General features: G+C 37.9%; 1 protein-coding gene across 4 annotated transcripts in view; it reads left to right on the forward strand.

The window, feature by feature from the left end:
* LOC110179108 (uncharacterized) overlaps positions 1-16,769 on the forward strand; it is a 50,174-nt gene that overhangs the window by 29,998 nt on the left and 3,407 nt on the right. For 2 of the 4 annotated variants that reach the window (XM_086839111.1, XM_086839108.1), the window contains exons 2-3: positions 7,241-9,269; positions 9,330-10,238. In XM_086839111.1, the coding sequence (XP_086695237.1) occupies positions 7,248-9,269; positions 9,330-10,163 (2,856 nt within the window). In that variant the 5' untranslated portion in view covers positions 7,241-7,247 and the 3' untranslated portion in view covers positions 10,164-10,238. Of the gene's footprint in view, positions 1-7,240; positions 9,270-9,329; positions 10,239-16,769 lie in introns of those variants that run through there. The other 2 variants (XM_086839110.1, XM_086839109.1) reach the window with 1 other exon arrangement.

Raw genomic sequence — 16,769 nt, forward strand, 5'->3', positions numbered from 1 at the left:
GTCAAAGATACTCTCCGTTCAGAGTTACTTACTGCACATAGATACTTACTGATCAGAGTTACTCAGTGCTTATAGATACTTACTGATCAGAGTAACTCACTGCTCATGGATACTTACTGTTCGGAGTTACTTACTGCTCATAGATACTTACTGTTCAGAGTTACTTACTGCTCATAGATACTTTCTGATCCTTTAATTTAACATTCGTTTACCTGGCATTTAAATTATATAGGATTCTGATTTGCATATAACTAAAAACGAAGTTCTATAATAACAAAAGATAGCTTTGAATCAAATTAGATAAATATTTTCGAATACTTTAAATAATGTAATTTATTTTCTGAACATTTTCCGATAGTTCCAATGGCAGCTGTATATATGTATATATATATATAGTCCACCGATTCGCCATGATCCGATTTATATACTTATAAAATGTTACAGAAAACTAACTCCATAGTTTCAGTCAAATAGCTTGCTCTTAAAACTGTGCCAAAACAAATCTCGCACACGTGGCCTATGATTCCCAACTGGTTCAAACATCCCCGGAACGAAGTGAGTGCTGCTAGCCAAGTCTTAGATATGTGTTGTGTTCCTAAAGTTGCAAGTCATTGTTTATCAGTGTTTAAAGTTAGTAACTGGTCAAAGATACTCACCGTTCAGAGTTACTTACTGCTCATAGATACTTACTGATCAGAGTTACTCATTGCTCATAGATACTTACTGTTCAGAGTTACTTACTGCTTATAGATACTTACTGATCCTTTAATTTAACATTCGTTTTCCTGGCATTTAAATTATATAGTATTCTGATTTGCATATAACTAAAAACGAAGTTCTATAGTAATAAAAGATAGTTTTCAATCAAATTAGATAAATATTTTTGAATACTTTAAATAATGTAATTTAATTTCTGAAAATTTTCCGATAGTTCCAATGGCCGCTGTATATATGTATATATATATATAGTCCACCGATTCGCCATGATCCGATTTATATACTTATAAAATGTTACAGAAAACTAACTCCATAGTTTCAGTCAAATAGCTTGCTCTTAAAACTGTGCCAAAACAAATCTCGCACACGTGGCCTATGATTCCCAACTGGTTCAAACATCCCCGGAACGAAGTGAGTGCTGCTAGCCAAGTCTTAGATATGTGTTGTGTTCCTAAAGTTGCAAGTCATTGTTTATCAGTGTTTAAAGTTAGTAACTGGTCAAAGATACTCACCGTTCAGAGTTACTTACTGCTCATAGATACTTACTGATCAGAGTTACTCATTGCTCATAGATACTTACTGTTCAGAGTTACTTACTGCTTATAGATACTTACTGATCCTTTAATTTAACATTCGTTTTCCTGGCATTTAAATTATATAGTATTCTGATTTGCATATAACTAAAAACGAAGTTCTATAGTAATAAAAGATAGTTTTCAATCAAATTAGATAAATATTTTTGAATACTTTAAATAATGTAATTTAATTTCTGAAAATTTTCCGATAGTTCCAATGGCCGCTGTATATATGTATATATATATATAGTCCACCGATTCGCCATGATCCGATTTATATACTTATAAAATGTTACAGAAAACTAACTCCATAGTTTCAGTCAAATAGCTTGCTCTTAAAACTGTGCCAAAACAAATCTCGCACACGTGGCCTATGATTCCCAACTGGTTCAAACATCCCCGGAACGAAGTGACTGCTGCTAGGCAAGTCTCAGATATGTGTTGTGTTCCTAAAGTTGAAAGTCATTGTTTATCAGTGTTTAAAGTTAGTAACTGGTCAAAGATACTCACCGTTCAGAGTTACTTACTGCTCATAGATACTTACTGTTCAGAGTTACTCACTGCTCATAGATACTTACTGTTCAGAGTTACTTACGGCTTATAGATACTTACTGATCCATTAATTTAAAATTCGTTTACCTGGCATTTAAATTATATAGCATTCTGATTTGCATATAACTAAAAACGAAGTTCTATAATAACAAAAGATAGCTTTGAATCAAATTAGATAAATATTTTCGAATACTTTAAATAATGTAATTTATTTTCTGAACATTTTCCGATAGTTCCAATGGCAGCTGTATATATGTATATATATATATATAGTCCACCGATTCGCCATGATCCGATTTATATACTTATAAAATGTTACAGAAAACTAACTCCATAGTTTCAGTCAAATAGCTTGCTCTTAAAACTGTGCCAAAACAAATCTCGCACACGTGGCCTATGATTCCTTACTGGTTCAAACATCCCCGGAACGAAGTGAGTGCTGCTAGCCAAGTCTTAGATATGTGTTGTGTTCCTAAAGTTGCAAGTCATTGTTTATCAGTGTTTAAAGTTAGTAACTGGTCATAGATACTCACCGTTCAGAGTTACTTACTGCTCATAGATACTTACTGATCAGAGTTACTCATTGCTCATAGATACTTACTGTTCAGAGTTACTTACTGCTTATAGATACTTACTGATCCTTTAATTTAACATTCGTTTTCCTGGCATTTAAATTATATAGTATTCTGATTTGCATATAACTAAAAATGAAGTTCTATAGTAATAAAAGATAGTTTTCAATCAAATTAGATAAATATTTTTGAATACTATAAATAATGTAATTTAATTTCTGAACATTTTCCGATAGTTCCAATGGCAGCTGTATATATGTATATATATATATAGTCCACCGATTCGCCATGATCCGATTTATATACTTATAAAATGTTACAGAAAACTAACTCCATAGTTTCAGTCAAATAGCTTGCTCTTAAAACTGTGCCAAAACAAATCTCGCACACGTGGCCTATGATTCCTTACTGGTTCAAACATCCCCGGAACGAAGTGAGTGCTGCTAGCCAAGTCTTAGATATGTGTTGTGTTCCTAAAGTTGCAAGTCATTGTTTATCAGTGTTTAAAGTTAGTAACTGGTCAAAGATACTCACCGTTCAGAGTTACTTACTGCTCATAGATACTTACTGATCAGAGTTACTCATTGCTCATAGATACTTACTGTTCAGAGTTACTCACTGCTCATTTATACTTACTGATCAGAGTTACTCACTGCTCATGGATACTTACTGTTCAGAGTTACTTGCTGCTTATAGATACTTACTGATCCTTTAATTTAACATTCGTTTTCCTGGCATTTAAATTATATAGTATTCTGATTTGCATATAACTAAAAACGAAGTTCTATAGTAATAAAAGATAGCTTTCAATCAAATTAGATCAATATTTTTGAATACTTTAAATAATGTAATTTAATTTCTGAACATTTTCCGATAGTTCCAATGGCCGCTGTATATATGTATATATATATATCGTCCACCGATTCGCCATGATCCGATTTATAAACTTATAAAATGTTACAGAAAACTAACTCCATAGTTTCAATCAAATAGCTTGCTCTTAAAACTGTGCAAAAACAAATCTCGCACACGTGGCCTATGATTCCCAACTGGTTCAAACATCCCCGGAACGAAGTGACTGCTGCTAGCCAAGTCTCAGATATGTGTTGTGTTCCTAAAGTTGCAAGTCATTGTTTATCAGTGTTTAAAGTTAGTAACTGGTCATAGATACTCACCGTTCAGAGTTACTTACTGCTCATAGATACTTACTGATCCTTTAATTTAACATTCGTTTTCCTGGCATTTATATTAAATAGTATTCTGATTTGCATATAACTAAAAATTAAGTTCTATAATAACAAAATATAGCTTTCAATCAAATTAGATGAATATTTTTGAAAACTTTAAAAATTGTAATTTATTTTTTTAATATTTTCCGATAGTTCCAATGGCAGCTGTATATATGTATATATATATATAGTCCACCGATTCGCCATGATCCGATTTATATACTTATAAAATGTTACAGAAAACTAACACCATAGTTTCAGTCAAATAGCTTGCTCTTAAAACTGTGCCAAATCAAATCTCGCACACGTGGCCTATGATTCCCAACTGGTTCAAACATCCCCGGAACGAAGTGACTGCTGCTAGCCAAGTCTCAGATATGTGTTGTGTTCCTAAAGTTGCAAGTCATTGTTTATCAGTGTTTAAAGTTAGTAACTGGTCATAGATACTCACCGTTCAGAGTTACTCACTGCTTATAGATACTTACTGATCCTTTAATTTAACATTCGTTTACCTGGCATTTAAATTATATAGGATTCTGATTTGCATAAAACTAAAAACGAAGTTTTATAATAACAAAAGATAGCTTTGAATCAAATTAGATAAATGTTTTCGAATACTTTAAATAATGTAATTTAATTTCTGAACATTTTCCGATAGTTCCAATGGCCGCTGTATATATGTATATATATATATCGTCCACCGATACGCCATGATCCGATTTATAAACTTATAAAATGTTACAGAAAACTAACTCCATAGTTTCAATCAAATAGCTTGCTCTTAAAACTGTGCAAAAACAAATCTCGCACACGTGGCCTATGATTCCCAACTGGTTCAAACATCCCCGGAACGAAGTGACTGCTGCTAGCCAAGTCTCAGATATGTGTTGTGTTCCTAAAGTTGCAAGTCATTGTTTATCAGTGTTTAAAGTTAGTAACTGGTCATAGATACTCACCGTTCAGAGTTACTTACTGCTCATAGATTCTTACTGATCAGAGTTACTCATTGCTCATAGATACTTACTGTTCAGAGTTACTCACTGCTCATAGATACTTACTGATCCTTTAATTTAACATTCGTTTTCCTGGCATTTATATTATGTAGTATTCTGATTTGCATATAACTAAAAATGAAGTTCTATAATAACAAAAGATAGCTTTCAATCAAATTAGATCAATATTTTTGAATACTTTAAAAAATGTAATTTAATTTCTGAACATTTTCCGATAGTTCCAATGGCCGCTGTATATATGTATATATATATATCGTCCACCGATTCGCCATGATCCGATTTATAAACTTATAAAATGTTACAGAAAACTAACTCCATAGTTTTAATCAAATAGCTTGCTCTTAAAACTGTGCCAAAACAAATCTCGCACACGTAGCCTATGATTCCCAACTGGTTCAAACATCCCCGGAACGAAGTGACTGCTGCTAGCCAAGTCTCAGATATGTGTTGTGTTCCTAAAGTTGCAAGTCATTGTTTATCAGTGTTTAAAGTTAGTAACTGGTCATAGATACTCACCGTTCAGAGTTACTTACTGCTCATAGATACTTACTGATCCTTTAATTTAACATTCGTTTTCCTGGCATTTATATTAAATAGTATTCTGATTTGCATATAACTAAAAATTAAGTTCTATAATAACAAAATATAGCTTTCAATCAAATTAGATGAATATTTTTGAAAACTTTAAAAATTGTAATTTATTTTTTTAATATTTTCCGATAGTTCCAATGGCAGCTGTATATATGTATATATATATATAGTCCACCGATTCGCCATGATCCGATTTATATACTTATAAAATGTTACAGAAAACTAACACCATAGTTTCAGTCAAATAGCTTGCTCTTAAAACTGTGCCAAATCAAATCTCGCACACGTGGCCTATGATTCCCAACTGGTTCAAACATCCCCGGAACGAAGTGACTGCTGCTAGCCAAGTCTCAGATATGTGTTGTGTTCCTAAAGTTGCAAGTCATTGTTTATCAGTGTTTAAAGTTAGTAACTGGTCATAGATACTCACCGTTCAGAGTTACTTAGTGGTTATAGATACTTACTGATCAGAGTTACTCATTGCTCATAGATACTTACTGTTCAGAGTTACTCACTGCTTATAGATACTTACTGTTCAGAGATACTCACTGCTCATAGATACTTACTGATCCTTTAATTTAACATTCGTTTTCCTGGCATTTATATTATATAGTATTCTGATTTGCATATAACTAAAAACGAAGTTCTATAGTAATAAAAGATAGCTTTGAATCAAATTAGATACATATTTTTGAATACTTTAAATAATGTAATTTATTTTCTGAACATTTTCCGATAGTTCCAATGGCAGCTGTATATATGTATATATATATATAGTCCACCGATTCGCCATGATCCGATTTATATATTTATACAATGTTGCAGAAAATTATCACCATAGTTTCAGTCAAACAACTTGCACTTAAAACTGTGACAACACAAATCTCGCACACGTGGCCTATGATTCCCAACTGGTTCAAACATCCCCGGAACGAAGTGGCTGCTGCTAGCCAAGTCTCAGATATGTGTTGTGTTCCTAAAGTTGCAAGTCATTGTTTATCAGTGTTTAAAGTTAGTAACTGGTCATAGATACTTACTGTTCAGAGTTACTCACTGCTCATAGATACTTACTGTTCAGAGTTACTCATTGCTCATAGATACTTACTGTTCAGAGTTACTCACTGCTTATAGATACTTACTGTTCAGAGATACTCACTGCTCATAGATACTTACTGATTCTTTAATTTAAAATTCGTTTACCTGGCATTTAAATTATATAGCATTCTGATTTGCATATAACTAAAAACGAAGTTCTATAGTAATAAAAGATAGCTTTGAATCAAATTAGATAAATATTTTTGAATACTTTAAAAATTGTAATTTATTTTTTTAATATTTTCCGATAGTTCCAATGGCAACTGTATATATGTTTATATATATATAGTCCGCTGATTCGCCATGATCCGATTTATACACTTATAAAATGTTACAGAAAACTAACTCCATAGTTTCAGTCAAATAGCTTGCTCTTAAAACTGTGCCAAAACAAATCTCGCACACGTGGCCTATGATTCCCAACTGGTTCAAACATCCCCGGAACGAAGTGGCTGCTGCTAGCCAAGTCTCAGATATGTGTTGTGTTCCTAAAGTTGCAAGTCATTGTTTATCAGTGTTTAAAGTTAGTAACTGGTCAAAGATACTCACCGTTCAGAGTTACTTACTGCTTATAGATACTTACTGATCAGAGTTACTCATTGCTCATGGATACTTACTGTTCATAGTTACTCACTGATCATAAATACTTGCTGTTCAGTGTTACTTTCTGCTTATAGTAGATACTCACTGTTCAGAGTTACTTACTGCTCATCTTAAGCATCTATTACTCTTCAGAGATTCGTATTGATCCTTTACACTTAACAACCGTTTCTCTGGCAGTTGTATTATATAGTATTCTGATTTTTATACACTTCTGACTTATAATACCCTGAAGAGTATAGAAGTCAGACTTAACTTTTTAATTATTTTCTAATAATATTTAATATCTTTGACAGGCCGCGCATGATCCAGAGACTGGTGGCTGGCCACATCCACAATGCCCAGGGACACTCCACTTACGAAGTGTCGGCTGTGAGCGCCAACAGCTCCTCCTCCAGCTTTGTGCCCACTTCGACGAGAAGGGTCACAGCCACGCCCACAGAAACAACCACAACTAGGACGACGACGACAACGACAACCACAGCGAAGGTGGCCTCATCTCTGAGAGGCAAGGCAAGCAGCAGTTACAGACTGGCCAAGCCCTCGGTCAGGCCGAGATTGACCACACCAGCAGCCGTCACAAGATTTAGCAATCCGCCAAGCACCTCCAGATCCACAACACCTCTGCCTCCTCCAGCGTCTCCTCCTTCGAGAACCAAAAGCCACCTTAGCCTTAGGGAGCAGGACGATGACGACGACGAGGCTCTGCTTAACGAACCCGATGACTTCGACAACTGGGACAATGGCATCCTGCGGCTGAGTGCCGGCTCTGGCAAGGAAGCGGAGGCTCCGGCCAAGAAGCCATCCAAGGACGAGGCCAAGAAAACCCTGGCCGACCAGGTGAGGGATGGCAAATACGGTCTGATTGAGAAGGAGCTATTCCGGCGTGTGCCCAAGCGACCGGGAGTGCTGAGCTATGCCCGGAATTCGGAGGTTCCGCTGGATAACGAGCGGAACTACGGAGGACTAAACGAAGAGGACATCTGGCTGGCCGAGGATCATCTGCTAGTGATCAAGGGTGGAGCTCTGAACGAGGAAGTGGAGGATAACCAGCAGGGACCCTGGCCGGCCATCGATGACTACGATGCTCCAGGGCGGCAAATCAAGTTGCCCGATAATCCTGCAGTGCCGCCTCCATTTCCCGTGCAGCTCGAGCCGCACGGGCCGCTGCAGCTTATCCGAGATAATCAACTCGAGATCCTCCGTCCGGCGCCTGGCAATGCAACGCTATCCGCTGAGGCCATCCACCACCAGGGCTACGCGGGCTCCGCCGCCGAAAATCTCGCATCGCATCCTGCTGCCCGGACGGGAACGCAATCTTCGGCTGCAGCACCTGAGCAAGCTCGTCCGAAAACCCCGGCCTACGTCTATCCGGCGCCCTATGCCCCCTGGCTGCTCTACCCCAACGATACGGGGCCGACCCGGGGTCTGCTAAGGACTCCGCCGCTCCTGGGTCCCTGGCTGATCAACGGGCTGAATGGTAATGGATCCCTCACGGGAGATTCCCCAGGAATACCTGGCAATGTGAGTGACTTTGACGAAGATGATCCCTCCTTATACTATCCGCCGGCATATAGTTTTGTGTACAAGAGCAACTATTCGAACCCAGTGCCACCGGGACCTTTGGTGCCGGGAATAGTGCTGCCACCACCACCAGATCATTTTAGTAGACTGGAGACCACCAGACGACCACCAACCACAGGCAGTACCACCTTGACTAGCAGCAGCACCACGACTACCACCAGCACCACCACGACAACCACTGCCAGACCCCCGTTACCATTGCCCACCATTAGGACTTCCTACAAACCCAAGTACAATGCCATCACCTACCTGCCACCAGCGCCCAGACAGAGTCCACCTCCACCCAGCTATGTGGAGCGAGTGCCAGTGCCAGTGGCTGTGCCCATACCCATCTATCCGGTCAACTACACGCCACGGCCGCAGCTTGTGTTCGTGCCCAGCTCTACGGAGAGTACGCTCCAGGACACACCGCTAGATCCGCCGCTCTCCAAATCGAATCCCATATACTATGAGTACTTTGAGGCCAAGCGGCAGCCGGGCTCGATCAAGTCCAATGTCATTGATGACTTTCTGGCCACCAAGCCACCCAAGCGGCACCATCACCACCATCAGCGGGAGCATCTGCAGCACTACAAGGCCTCTCCAAGTCCCTCCAATGATGTATCCGATGTGGTCAATATTACGCCCAAGCCAAGGACTGCCCAGTTGCAGCTGCACGCAGAGTACGAGGCCTCACTGGGGCAGCTTTTAAGGAGCAATCTTGTCTCGCCGCCAGCTGGAGGTGGTTCAGGGAGATTCCAGGTGGGTGCTCCTTGTTAATGTATATATTCTTCTTTATTTAAAATTCGTATCCTTTACCAGGCACCCGACTTTGATAAGCAACCCTTCCTGCCCATGGTAAACTACAGCGTTGATGAGCAGGATCAGAATGCCTTCAAGGCCATTGTCTACCAGCCACCTGGCCAGAGGCAACGCCATCTAAGGGTGGGCAAGCAGCAGCTACAACTGGAGCCTAGCCTCGAAGCCTCACCGCCGGATTCCTATCTGCCGGGACGCCACTTCCGAGTGGGAAAGCAACAGCAACATCTGCAGCAGCAGCAACACCAACAGCAGATCTTTGAGCCGCAGATCTACAGCACGCCTGGGCCACAATTTGCGGAGGATCCCCAACTCCGACCACCGGCTCCGGTCCAGGGGAATCCCCTGCAGTTCTGGCAACGACCGGCGCCACAGTTTAAGCGCGTGCGTCCCAGCAGCAAACAAGGACATCCACATGGGCATCCCCATCCGCTGTCCCATCAATATCCGCAGTACTATGCTCATGGCTATCCTAGTGCTCCGTCAGCGGAACCTCTGTACCGTCTGGTGCCCGTGGCCCAGCACAAGCACTGGCGAAGTGGCAAACCGCATCAGGTGCAGTCGCAGCCCATCCAAGTGCAGCCCCAGAATCAAGGATACCCCGATCGGAGCGTTAACTATGGCCATAGCTTGGCCAGCGATATCCTGGTCAACTATAACACGAACAATCAGTTCAATCCGCAGGCGGAGCTAGTGCCTCAGGCCCAGTTGGCGGCACCACCACCTCCATTGTCATACCAGGCCCAGAGTGGCCAGCCTTTGTGGTCGGAAAGGGAGCGGGAACGAGATCGAGACAGGGATCGTCCAGTGCGGCATTCCAGGGAGCAGCATCAGTAGATGGTACCTATCATAAATCGTTTCCAAGAGTAGGGTAATATTAACCCAGGAGAGATAGGATATAATCCCCAAAAAGTATGCTTTAAATCAGTGGCTCGCAACGTAACACTTAATTTCCATAACATTACTCCAATCAATTCTTCAAACCAATACTTAAAAACTTAAGACTTTACCATTACATTACGGAAAGTAAACAATAACTAACATTATCTGTAACACCACTCGAACCACTGATTTAAAATGAACAAGTTTCGTTTCAAAAGAAAGGTCAGATCCTAGAATACTTTCACATTTTTACTCAAAAAAATAACCTTAGGTTACAAATTCGCCCTACAACTTGTCGTTTTGTTGGTATTTTGTACACACAAACCCAATAGAATTTTAAATATAAAAACAATAATCGTAATCACGACCATCATCATGATAATGATGGTTTCTATGTCATTGATACACTAAGTATCAACATGTGATTTATAGGGCCAATCCGCTATCGATGCAAAAAGGAAATCCATTAACTTATCGCCTAATAATGGTTCCCCATTGATAAGGTCTCGTATATTGTGGTCTGGATATAATCGAAATATTAATATAATATCCATATTATATTTACAAATTTGTATCCACTTTGCATATATTCAAGTTTTCCTTTTTTTTTAACTTGTTCTATTTCCAGTATTTAATTAGTTAGTTTACCTTTTTTATTTTCGCTTCTTAACTTGGAGTTTTATTCTGCTCCTGAGATCAAAATCTATGATTTTATAGATACCTATCTTGTTTCATATCCTAGTTTATTTCGAGTTTTATTTCTAACAAATAAAAATAGTTACATACATTACGTATAGCTGGTCATATAGGATAAACCCCGATTTGGTCCTGTTTGCCTAACCTCTCTTTTGCTATTGATAGCGGACATCGATAACACGATATTGATCATGACAATTGATAGCGGGATATCGCCTATTGCTGACTTTATAGCAACACACAAACACACATATTTATACCATAAATAAATACGTACATAAAATAAATATATTCTCAAACCTATGTAAATAAAAATCAAGTGTACGCCAGATAATTCAGATGTACGTAGTTATTCAAGAGACACAACGCACACACTTAGTCTTAGGGGCAGTAAAATATATATATTTACATATCAATATCTATAGAATATAACTTGATTATCCTTTGTGTAGCCGTAGCCGTCTATTTTATCCTGCACATACAATGTATTATTTTTTTCTATTTATTGTAATTCCTTTTTTAATGTTTTCCAAAATCATTGCAAAACTTTGTATAAAAGCCATAACAACTAAGGTCACTATAAGTTAAAATACCAATATGCAAATAATTAAAAAAGAAACTATGCATGTACATTTTACATATAAAAATAATATGCTATATTTAATCGGATTAATTGTATTCTTTTTTTTTTGTAATTGTAAACATAAAGAAAATTAATGTTTTAGAAGCAAATTCTAATTCTATAAATAAGGTAATGAAGCGAAATGTAAAAATATGTAATATGGTGGGACCAATAATACCAATATATTCGAGTTTTACGTGTGGGACGGAGTTATATAATTTTAAATTTTAATAAAAACATATATTGTTCCACAAACTCTTGGTTTCACAATTTTTATGTTTGTGGTCTTGATAATATCAATATTAAGAATGTCAAAAGTTTTAAATTTAAATTTTAAATTTTCCCCCATATAAGGTGTAAGCGGTGGACTTCAAATCGAACTTATTCACCGCAAATTTTTAAATTCATTAAAAAAAAAGCGATATATGATTTAAAAAGGCCAAACAAATTAAAAATTTGAATTTAAAAAGGCGCTCAGAAACCGCCATATATGGTCTAGAACCTGAATTTTAAATTGAACTTATAAACGGTCAAATTTAAATTTGTATCTACCAGGCCAAGCAATCGACTAGGTTTGACGATAACTTTCCACCAAGTTGTTGATGTCTCCGCTGACCACCCGATAAAACTAAGCTTGATTTGCTCCATATATGGTCTAAAAAGTCGAAGTGCGATTAATTTATGCCATACATGGTCAAAAAAGTTCAACTTAATAACCGCCAAATTTGAAATTCAAATAGTTCACCTCCGCCCTATGCTTCTCTCTGGTGAACCGCCACATTTAAGTTCAAATTTAAAAAGCCGATTAATTTCCGCCATACATGGTCTAAAAAATCGAAGTGAGATTAATTTCCGCCATACATGGTTTAAAAAGTTAATCTCAAAAACCGCCAAATTTGAAATTCAAATAGTCCGCCGTCGTCCTCTGCTGATTTCTGTTCGCCTGTTACCCCAGATCGGGAAATGGGCAATTTGCTTAGAGATTTTCGGCATTTTGCATTGAAAATGTGTTGTTGTTGTAGATATGTTGTTGTACAATAATTGTTGTTGTATTTTATTGTTGTTGTTGGCATCTCAGATGAACCGCCAGATTTAAATTCGAATTTAAAACGCCCATTAATTACCGCCATACATGGTCTTAAAAATTCAACTCAATAACCGCCAAATTTGAAATTCAAATAGTCCGCCACCATCCTCTGCTTCTTTCTGGTGAACCGCCACATTTAAATTCAAATTTAAAAAGCCGATTAATTTCAGCCATACATGGTCTAAAAAATCGAAGTGAGATTAATTTCCGCCATACATGGTCTAAAAAGTTAAACTCAAAAACCGGCAAATTTGAAATTCAAATAGTCCGCCGTCGTCCTCTGCTGATTTCTGTTCGCCTGTTACCCCAGATCGGGAAATGGGCAATTTGCTTAGAGATTTTCGGCATTTTGCATTGAAAATGTGTTGTTGTTGTAGATATGTTGTTGTACAATAATTGTTGTTGTATTTTATGGTTGTTGTTGGCATCTCAGATGAACCGCCAGATTTAAATTCGAATTTAAAACGCCGATTAATTACCGCCATACATGGTCTTAAAAATTCAACTCAATAACCGCCAAATTTGAAATTCAAATAGTCCGCCACCGTCCTCTGCTTCTTTCTGGTGAACCGCCACATTTAAGTTCAAATTTAAAAAGCCGATTAATTTCCGCCATACATGGTCTAAAAAATCGAAGTGAGATTAATTTCCGCCATACATGGTTTAAAAAGTTAATCTCAAAAACCGCCAAATTTGAAATTCAAATAGTCCGCCGTCGTCCTCTGCTGATTTCTGTTCGCCTGTTACCCCAGATCGGGAAATGGGCAATTTGCTTTGAGATTTTCGGCATTTTGCATTGAAAATGTGTTGTTGTTGTAGATATGTTGTTGTACAATAATTGTTGTTGTATTTTATGGTTGTTGTTGGCATCTCAGATGAACCGCCAGATTTAAATTCGAATTTAAAACGCCCATTAATTACCGCCATACATGGTCTTAAAAATTCAACTCAATAACCGCCAAATTTGAAATTCAAATAGTCCGCCACCGTCCTCTGCTTCTTTCTGGTGAACCGCCACATTTAAATTCAAATTTAAAAAGCCGATTAATTTCCGCCAAACATGGTCTAAAAAATCGAAGTGAGATTAATTTCCGCCATACATGGTCTAAAAAGTTAAACTCAAAAACCGGCAAATTTGAAATTCAAACAGTCCGCCGTCGTCCTCTGCTGATTTCTGTTCGCCTGTTACCCCAGATCGGGAAATGGGCAATTTGCTTTGAGATTTTCGGCATTTTGCATTGAAAATGTGTTGTTGTTGTAGATATGTTGTTGTACAATAATTGTTGTTGTATTTTATGGTTGTTGTTGGCATCTCAGATGAACCGCCAGATTTAAATTCGAATTTAAAACGCCCATTAATTACCGCCATACATGGTCTTAAAAATTCAACTCAGTAACCGCCAAATTTGAAATTCAAATAGTCCGCCACCGTCCTCTGCTTCTTTCTGGTGAACCGCCACATTTAAGTTCAAATTTAAAAAGCCGATTAATTTCCGCCATACATGGTCTAAAAAATCGAAGTGAGATTAATTTCCGCCATACATGGTTTAAAAAGTTAATCTCAAAAACCGCCAAATTTGAAATTCAAATAGTCCGCCGTCGTCCTCTGCTGATTTCTGTTCGCCTGTTACCCCAGATCGGGAAATGGGCAATTTGCTTAGAGATTTTCGGCATTTTCCATTGAAAATGTGTTGTTGTTGTAGATATGTTGTTGTACAATAATTGTTGTTGTATTTTATGGTTGTTGTTGGCATCTCAGATGAACCGCCAGATTTAAATTCGAATTTAAAACGCCGATTAATTACCGCCATACATGGTCTTAAAAATTCAACTCAATAACCGCCAAATTTGAAATTCAAATAGTCCGCCACCGTCCTCTGCTTCTTTCTGGTGAACCGCCACATTTAAATTCAAATTTAAAAAGCCGATTAATTTCAGCCATACATGGTCTAAAAAATCGAAGTGAGATTAATTTCCGCCATACATGGTCTAAAAATCGAAGTGAGATTAATTTCCGCCATACATGGTCTAAGAAGTTAAACTCAAAAACCGGCAAATTTGAAATTCAAACAGTCCGCCGTCGTCCTCTGCTGATTTCTGTTCGCCTGTTACCCCAGATCGGGATAGGGGCAATTTGCTTAGAGATTTTCGGCATTTTGCATTGAAAATGTGTTGTTGTTGTAGATATGTTGTTGTACAATAATTGTTGTTGTATTTTATGGTTGTTGTTGGCATCTCAGATGAACCGCCAGATTTAAATTCGAATTTAAAACGCCGATTAATTACCGCCATACATGGTCTTAATAATTCAACTCAATAACTGCCAAATTTGAAATTCAAATAGTCCGCCACCGTCCTCTGCTTCTTTCTTTTGAACCGCCACATTTACATTCAAATTTAAAAAGCCGATTATTTTCCGCCATACATGGTCTAAAAAATCGAAGTGAGATTAATTTCCGCCATACATGGTCTAAAAAGTTAAACTCAAAAACCGCCAAATTTGAAATTCAAATAGTCCGCCGTCGTCCTCTGCTGATTTCTGTTCGCCTGTTACCCCAGATCGGGAAATGGGCAATTTGCTTTGAGATTTTCGGCATTTTGCATTGAAAATGTGTTGTTGTTGTAGATATGTTGTTGTACAATAATTGTTGTTGTATTTTATGGTTGTTGTTGGGATCTCAGATGAACCGCCAGATTTAAATTCGAATTTAAAACGCCGATTAATTACCGCCATACATGGTCTTAATAATTCAACTCAATTACCGCCAAATTTGAAATTCAAATAGTCCGCCACCGTCCTCTGCTTCTTTCTGGTGAACCGCCACATTTAAATTCAAATTTAAAAAGCCGATTAATTTCCGCTATACATGGTCTAAAAAATCGAAGTGAGATTAATTTCCGCCATACATGGTCTAAAAAGTTAATCTCAAAAACCGCCAAATTTGAAATTCAAATAGTCCGCCGTCGTCCTCTGCTGATTTCTGTTCGCCTGTTACCCCAGATCAGGAAATGGGCAATTTGCTTAGAGATTTTCGGCATTTTGCATTGAAAATGTGTTGTTGTTGTAGATATGTTGTTGTACAATAATTGTTGTTGTGTTTTATGGTTGTTGTTGGCATCTCAGATGAACCGCCAGATTTAAATTCGAATTTAAAACGCCGATTAATTACCGCCATACATGGTCTTAAAAATTCAACTCAATAACCGCCAAATTTGAAATTCAAATAGTCCGCCACCGTCCTCTGCTTCTTTCTGGTGAACCGCCACATTTAAATTCAAATTTAAAAAGCCGATTAATTTCCGCCATACATGGTCTAAAAAATCGAAGTGAGATTAATTTCCGCCATACATGGTCTAAAAAGTTAAACTCAAAAACCGGCAAATTTGAAATTCAAATAGTCCGCCGTCGTCCTCTGCTGATTTCTGTTCGCCTGTTACCCCAGATCGGGAAATGGGCAATTTGCTTAGAGATTTTCGGCATTTTGCATTGAAAATGTGTTGTTGTTGTAGATATGTTGTTCAACAATAATTGTTGTTGTATTTTATGGTTGTTGTTGGCATCTCAGATGAACCGCCAGATTTAAATTCGAATTTAAAACGCCGATTAATTACCGCCATACATGGTCTTAAAAATTCAACTCAATAACCGCCAAATTTGAAATTCAAATAGTCCGCCACCGTCCTCTGCTTCTTTCTAGTGAACCGCCACATTTAAATTCAAATTTAAAAAGCCGATTAATTTCAGCCATACATGGTCTAAAAAATCGAAGTGAGATTAATTTCCGCCATACATGGTCTAAAAAGTTAAACTCAAAAACCGCCAAATTTGAAATTCAAATAGTCCGCCGTCGTCCTCTGCTGATTTCTGTTCGCCTGTTACCCCAGATCGGGAAATGGGCAATTTGCTTAGAGATTTTCGGCATTTTGCATTGAAAATGTGTTGTTGTTGTAGATATGTTGTCGTACAATAATTGTTGTTGTATTTTATGGTTGTTGTTGGCATCTCAGATGAACCGCCAGATTTAAATTCGAATTTAAAACGCCGATTAATTACCGCCATACATGGTCTTAAAAATTCAACTCAATAACCGCCAAATTTGAAATTCAAATAGTCCGCCACCGTCCTCTGCTTCTTTCTGGTGAACCGCCACATTTA

This window comes from Drosophila serrata, unplaced genomic scaffold, assembly GCF_035046125.1.
Source record: "Drosophila serrata isolate PLE 108 unplaced genomic scaffold, ASM3504612v1 contig_362, whole genome shotgun sequence".
Lineage (NCBI taxonomy): Eukaryota > Metazoa > Arthropoda > Insecta > Diptera > Drosophilidae > Drosophila > Drosophila serrata.